At 37.3% G+C, this 8,185-nt stretch overlaps 1 protein-coding gene across 1 annotated transcript in view; it reads right to left on the bottom strand.

Moving 5' to 3' along the window:
* Positions 1-3,143: 3,143 nt before the first annotated feature.
* Positions 3,144-8,185, bottom strand: part of TMTC2 (transmembrane O-mannosyltransferase targeting cadherins 2) — a 432,486-nt gene continuing 427,444 nt past the window's right edge. Inside the window, 1 exon segment of the mRNA XM_047741689.1 lies at positions 3,144-5,238. Coding sequence (XP_047597645.1) covers positions 5,059-5,238 — 180 coding nt within the window. The 3' untranslated portion in view covers positions 3,144-5,058.

Raw genomic sequence — 8,185 nt, 5'->3', positions numbered from 1 at the left:
TGCAAACTCCAAACCAGCCCTATAGGAAATATTGAAAAGAGTCCTCTAAGCAAAGAGAGAGCCTAACAGTAGTAGACCAGAAAGGAACAGAGACAATCTATAGTTAACAGTCACCTTATAGGCAATACAATGGCACTAAATTCCTACCTTTCAAGAGTTAACCTGAATGTAAATGAGCTAAATGCCCCAGTCAAAAGATACAGGGCATCAGAATGGACAAGAAAAACAAGACCCATCATATGCTGTCTACAAAAAACTCATTTAGACCCAAAGACACATCCAGATTTAAAGTGAGGGGGTGGAAAACAATTTACCATGCTAATGGACATCAAAAGAAAGCTGGGGTGGGAATCCTTATATCAGATAATAAGACCATATTAAGAGATGAGGAAGGACACTATATCATACTTAAAGGGTCTGTACTAGAAGAAGATCTAACAATTTTTAAATATCTATGCCCCTAACATGGGAGCAGCAAATTATATAAACAAATTAACAATAATATCAAAGAAACACATTGACAATACAACAATAGTAGGAGACTTATACACCCCCTGCTCACTGAAATGGACAGATCATCTAAGCAAAAGATGAACAAGGAAATAAAGACTTTAAATGACACACTGGGCCAGATGGACATCACAGATATATTTAGAACATTCCATCTGAAAACAACAGAATACACATTCTTCTGTAGTGCACATGGAACATTCTCCAGAATAGATCACATCCTGGGTCACAAATCAGGTCTCAACCAGTCCAAAAAACTGGGATAATTCCCTGCATATTTTCAGACCACAATGCTCTGAAGCTAGAACTCAATCACAAGAGGAAAGTTGGAAAGAATTCAAATACATGGTGTATCATGTACAAATACAAATACAAAGAGTATCCTACTAAAGAATGAATGGGTCAACAAGAAAATTAAAGAAGAACTAAAAAAATTCATGGAAACAAATGAAAATAAAAATACAACTGTTCAAAATCTTTGGGACACAACAAAGGCAGTCCTGAGAGGAAAGTATACAGCAATACAAGCCTTTCTCAAGAAACAAGAAAGGTCTCAAGTATATAACCTAACCCTACACATAAAGGAGTTGGAGAAAGAACAGCAAAGAAAGCCTAAACCCAGCAGGAGAAGAGAAATAATAAGATCAGAGCAGAAATCAATGAAATAGAAACCAAAACCCACTCATGAGGGATCTGTCCTCACCAACTAATCACTCCCCTGCTCCCCCACCTCCTAATAACATAATCTATGGACATAGGAATTTGGGGGGGTGGGTACATGAACATTCAGACCACAACAACTTCCTTCAGTCTTCTTGGTCATCTGCAGTGTGAGAGGTAGAGAATATGATTTGTGGAAGATGGAAAAGCTAGACAAAGGCCAAGGTGAATGAGAAATCTCATCTCTGGACTTGAGTTCAGAGTGTGAGGGCTCACAAGACACAGGATATATAAGCACAGGACACCATGGGGACAGTCTTGCTGCTTGCTAGCTTTGTGACCTGGGCAAGTTATTTTATACCTCTGAACTCTGGGTTTCTTAACTATAAAGTTGGAATATAACCTTCCACATCCATATGATGTTTAAAAGTAAAATCCTTATAGCTAAATTTTACCCTTCATTTTACTTTTACTTTTTTTTTAAGATATTATTTATTTTTTTGACAGAGAGAGATCACAAGTAGGCAGAGAGGCAGGCAGAGAGAGGAAGGGAAGCAGGCTCCCTGCTGAGCAGAGAGCCCGAAGTGGGGCTCCATCTCAGGACCCTGGGATCATGACCTGAGCCGAAGGTAGAGGCTTTAACCCACTGAGCCACCCAGGTGCCCCTTATCCTTCTTTTTAAAGATTTTATTTGAAAGAGAGAGAATGTGCACATGCACCAGCAGGGGGAGGGACAGAGGGAAAGAGACAAGTAGACACCCTTCTGACACATGGGGCTCAATCCCCAGACCCGGGGATCATGACCTGAGCTGAAGCCAGGCACTTAACAACTGAGTCACCCAGGCACCCCCAATTTTATCGTTAATAAAGCTATCAGGCAATATGTAATTATGTTACTATGCAATGACAATTTTAACAAGATGATCAAATTTTCTGCCAGTTTGCACCTTGTCTAGGACCCAAGGTTTTCTTGTAACTGATACCTGAATGTGCCATACCCAAGTCTCTCAACCGAACAGGGTTGTGCTTTCTTCTAGGATTATGACTAGAGAATCAGGGTCTTCTAAATATGACCATTTTAGCTAAATGACCTATGAGGCAGAGAATGGGCTATGCTTGGGCTATTACCTAACACTTTTCTACAGTTCATCAATAAAACAAAAAAAATTATGTCATTTTTTTTGGAAAGCAGCAAATCAGATGTTACAGGCAACCCTTAATATTATTATAACTATTACATATTAATGATTATTGGTTATACATTAGCCTTGATGTGTCTCTGTTTGACTCTCAATCTCTCCCTTTTTCAAACTTTCTCCAATTTCTGTTAAAATCCATGACAGCGTTAAGTTGTGTTGCTATAGATTTTAAAAAAGGTTTAAACGACACGTTTGTTATCAATGCTTTATTGTTGAAAACAAAATTGAAATTCTCTGGCACATAAAACAATTATTTCTACAAAAGGAAAGCCTACAAATCTTGATAATTTATACAAATAACAGTTTCTCAAAAAATAAAACTTTAATTTAGTAAACTTGTCTTGTGCTCTATATTTTTAGCACTGTCTACAATAATCCACCATAAATCCCTGAGCGGAGACATTTTTTGACCGTGATCTTTAGTCCCCCCCCAACCTCCCCCCACGTTGGTCAGTTACTAAGCCCAGCCCTGTAGTGAAAGGTGTCAGGGACATTTAGCTATTAAAGATCCATGCATTTTATGACACAGGCCCAATTATTAATGCTACTTGGGAACTGGGTCAAAATGAAGTGCCTCTACTGTGTGCAATCAGCAAACCTATTAAGAACCAAGCGTGTGAAAGGAAGAACATGAACAACAAAAAGACATAAAATGTTAAGACTAGGAAGTCATCATAGGTCAATAACTATTTAAATAAATAAAAATGTTAGACATTGAATTTATCTCTATATCCTTATATTATATTCCTTATTTATTTACTTACTTTTTTTTTAAGCAATTGCCAATGCACTAGAAGATGAAAAATACATTTCAACCCACATTTTTGGTTTGACCACGGGTTTGCTGTTGTTAAATGTTAAATATCATTCTGAAAACACAGTGATTTATTTATAATTTAACTTTTGGCCCCTTCCATGAAATGTTTATGAAATAATATACACATTAGGAAGGTGTTCTTATTAATGCCATTAACAGACCTCTCTCACTACATCTGCCCTTCTTAAAAAAACACTAGTGCCATAGGAACACTACTTTAAATTCTTCATCCCACTTTACTCAGCTATGTAGGGAAACATTTAAGATATGGAGAAAACATAAGATGATGTATTTGTATGTCCAGCCTCCTTTTAGTGGGGACGCTGACCGATATTTACATGAAGTGTTAAAGGAAAGGAGGAACAGCTAATTTTCAGTTGCAAAGAACTGACTTAATGAATCAAGTTTTGTTTTGTTATTTTGCTATGGTAGAATAATAAATAAATAAATATGCAGGGTACTCTATAGCTACTTTCTCTATGAAGTTGATAATGAACTCTTTTGCAAAGTTAATTTTTAGTAGTAAGGTTTCCAAGCCAAAAAAATGTTCGATAAATGTTTTTCTCTACTTCATTTTTACTTGTATAATGATCACTGAAGTGGTTACTAATAGGTAAAGTAGTAAAATACCAGTATGCTAGTGAAATTAGTGTTCAGCTGTGAAAAGCACTTGGCAGAAGACCTAGAAACACACGGGTTGATGCTATACTCTACTATCGCTTAAAATAGGCCATTTTTTGATGTCTTATAGGAAGAGCAAAACACAGTAAAAATTACTCCTTAAAAAGATCAGCATTGCTGTTTAGGAACCCATTAGAAAGGGATTAGCATTTTATACCAACTCTTTCTAAAATATAAAATCATTGGCAGCCATTATGATACACTTCTTTGCGCAGACTGGATTTTTTTAGTCAGTAACATCTGGGAAGCACATAGCACCTTCCCTTTTGTCTAACAGCTGCTGGTCAGTTATCCGAACTAGATCACTTTTAAGCTCTTTAGATGTAATCCTTATATAAACATGTGCATTAACCAGAAAGAGCCATTTCAAAAGCCTTAGAATTAATACAATGAATTCTCCAAGGCAGTTTGGGGGAATATGTTGGTGACATTGAAATAAAAAATGCCTGCCGACACTTTTAAGGTCTCCCCAACCCGTCCTGCAACACCAGTGTGAAACGTAGTCAACTCTGCTTAGAACATGAAAAGCAAAGGCTGTCCAAAAGAAATGAAGACTGTGACATCCAAATCATAAAATATTATCTGCAATAGTCAGGAAATAACTAGATTCTGACAGATCCTGATGTACTTAAAAAAAAAAATTTTTTTTTTCCCCCTAAGTTTCAGAAATTGATAAGCAGGCTGTTCGGAAGAGGGAAGACATCAGCGTCAGGACAACTGGCCAGCTCACTGGGATTCACACCACACTTGAATCATTCCCTATTAACACTTGATCTTAATAGCTTACCGGGGCTGAACAGACCCGCTGACTTCCTCTCACAGTGTTTAAGGAACAAGATAATTTCTAAATTAGCTTTCAAAAATGAGCAAAATTTGTAACTTAGATTCCCTCCCTTACCCCGCCCCTCCCCCGCCCTCCCAATGCCATAAGATCCTGTTTTAAGTGCTCTGGTTTATAGTTCTATGGGTAACAATTACATCCTTCAGGAGGTTTCCAATGTTCCCCTTTTTGGTGTTAACGGCTGTGCCAACAGCGAAGTGAATACTCCCAGAAGTGGCAGTGACCTCAGTGACCTCTGCCCCCCGTCTTGAAGTCCATACTAGCTCTTGTCATAGCACTGCTGGGAAGTTCTGTTCATTCATGAAGCCAGCTTCCAAATATGGAGGAGGGCGAGGTACTGCCCTCCAGTGTCAAGTCTTGGAAGTCTTTAAACCTTGCTTCTCCATGATATTCCACAGTTTGCGGAGATTGGACTGCGTGATGACGTCATCTGGCTTGAGCTGCAGCGCCCGCAGGTAGTTGGCCTCAGCCTTTTGTAGCCGGCCATTGAGATGGAGAATAGCCCCCAGGTTCATCAGAGCTGCGGGATACTGGAACCAGAGAAAGGGAGGAAAATGATTAAGAGTCTTGTTTCAAGCTTTCCTTTATGGAAGACAAAAATCTTCATCCACTTATGCAAATGATTCCCTTATGTCTGGAGGCATTTTATGGAAACAATTTAACAATTTACACAAAATAGACCAAGATAACTAGGAAGAAAAAAAAAAGTTTTCAAACAGCTGGTGTACTTTGTGCTTTAAACAGGGCAGGCAGCTTAAAAAATATTCTTCTTTAATGAGAAAGCATAGGTTACATATGAAAACCTAGTAACCTAGTCAGACTGTACTTTTCTGAGAAAAAAGGTAAAAGTCCTACATTTTCAGATAAAACAGCACTTTCCTTTTTCAACTCAATGCCAAGAAATGTTAAGTTGGAAAACCTGATAAATCTACATCTACCCACTCTTTGTTTCCTCTCCTTAGCAATATCCCTGGCCACTTAGGCAAACATAAGTAAATAAGTTAAAAATTTGTAAAATCTTACTGATGTTTTCAGGGTAAAAACCCTGAAAAAAAAATTCAAATGTAACCACTAACATCCTTTCCAAATCTAATCCAAGTAGTTTAATGAGACAAAGATCTCCTTTTGAAGTCAATCTTTCAAACTTCTAATGGTGAATGTTTATTATAAATACAGCAAAATAACAACATACCAAAACAGATATAATATAGTACATAAAAATATAACTTCTGTAAGAAAAGTTTTAAATTATTTGCTTAAAAGTAGTTGTGATTCTCCAACACAAAATTTTTTGTAATGTGTGATATTTGCAATACAAAACTATCATATGAAAGGCCAAGTTTAAAAAAAAATATATATATATATGAGTTATGTACCATTAACTTAATACAATGGTCTCCATCCCCAAATTCTCAGACATTCATTAACAACAAAAAAGTCCTTCCCAAAGGAAAAAATACTTTGCTTCCTATCTACAAATAAAGGCTGTTCTGCTCTTGTCTTATTGCTGGAACTTTCTGGCTAACAGAGCAGCTAATATTTTGGCACTTACACAAATGCATATTTTAGATATCAGATAAAACTAAAAATGTTTATGCTAAGATTGTGTTTTCATTTTGCAGATGGTGTCAACTATTAATTGTCCTGACAACTCTGTGATGCAGTGTAAAATAATTCACAATTATTTTTACAATTCAGTATTTTCACAAAATGTGTGCATTTTTCAGCTAAATTCAAGTGACTCCACTCTTTACTGTGGGGAAAGCCATTATTTCTGAACCAAAAACAATGCTGGGGGCAGGGCTGAATAGCTCAGAATAAACCAACTGTAAAGAGAGGATCAGATTTGGATTTTAAGAGGTCTGGATTTGAATTCTTGCTCAACCACCGACTGTGATCTTGGTGAGGTCTGCTATATTTTTCCTCCTTTTATTCTGCTTGAGGTATACAGCACATGCATATTTATGATTTTTATGCTGTTATACATACTTTACAATTTTTATTTCAATGGCTACATAATGTCTCTGGATATATAGCAAAATTCTCTCAAGTCCTCAACTACGGGGCATTATTTTCAAACTTTTCTACATCCTTTTTTTCTTTTCCAAAAATAAAATTGCAAATATAAGCTATGCCTGACCTTCAGAAAACTTTTTGGTCAGGATGACTCCATACTTATCAAGGAAAATACAGATGGTCAATTTCTAATTTTAAGTCCCAGTCCAAATAAACACAGCTCTAAATTACATGTACAATGAAGCTCCACCCTGGGAACCCAAAATAACACCACCTACTCTATCTTCCCAGAAGAACTTTGTTATCATTCTGCCCATTATTATCTTGAGTTTCTTGATGCCTAGACACATTTCTCAATTATGTTCCCTCACAGAGCTTAGCACAACTATCAATAAACAGCTACTACACTAATGACAAAGTGTGTTCACAGTCTGAATTACTAGAGATGCTAAGTAGATAAAATGTTTAGACTTCCGCTATCCTGAGTGGGAAGAGAGGATATGGGGAGGGCGGACTCCAGTTGGAGACCATTCCTGGCTAACCAGAAATAGAAGAGATCCAGGGACGGGGGCTGTGAGAAACCAGATGGCTCTATGGGGTAGTCATTATTTCTTGAATCATTTTTGTTATCAAAGTATCCGTGCCTCACTATAATTACAATTCAAGGGATTATTAAAAACACTCAAAAGTCACAGAGTCACAATGTCTTGCTTCCAGTGCCTTCTCTGCCCCAGTACCGTGTGCGCTCAGACAAGTTGAGTGAATACTTGAGACCTCAGCTTCTTCCAGAAACGGGATGATAACAGTACTCACTTTGCAGAACTGCTGCTGAGATTACATGAGAATACAATATTATGGGCTTTTCCCTCTTCTCCTCTGTCTCCTTATCATCTCAAAAACACAAAGCCGAAACTCCTGCCAGTGACCATGGAAAGCCATGCTGTGGATCTGTGGCCTGGCTCTACCACCCTTCCCAGCTCCGTGGCCTTTCTCAGGCTAAAGCTGGAAGGGAGAGATGTGAATACACGGGGTGAAGAAGGCCCAGCCACAGAAATAGGCTTTACTATTGTTACTAACTCACAGCCCGGGTGCTTCTGTCCCTGGAACACTTTGAAGACACCCCCCTGCCATCAAATGATGAAAAGGGAAAGCTGAATATCATTCTAAAAAAAGCACTATTAGGAAGTATGTCATCAAAATAAGTTCTGAATGCGAATTATAATAGCATTTTTTGGAATAACTTCAATTTTGCATTATCCACCCTAGCATGTTGTTCATTAAACAAAAATAATCAAAAATTGACCTTAGGAAGTTAAACAGAGCCCATAAAAGTTTACATATACTCATTGTGCTCCTTAAAGAGTAAAAATCCAAGTAAACTAAAAATGTATACATTTAAGAATATTTTTAAGCAGCTAGTGATTTCTATGTTTAGATAATAACATTTTGGTTTGAATATAT

The sequence above is a fragment of the Lutra lutra genome, chromosome 8, assembly GCF_902655055.1.
Source record: "Lutra lutra chromosome 8, mLutLut1.2, whole genome shotgun sequence".
Classification (NCBI taxonomy): domain Eukaryota; kingdom Metazoa; phylum Chordata; class Mammalia; order Carnivora; family Mustelidae; genus Lutra; species Lutra lutra.
Note: the sequence above shows the minus strand (reverse complement) of the source record. Positions and strands in the feature narration are given on the sequence as shown.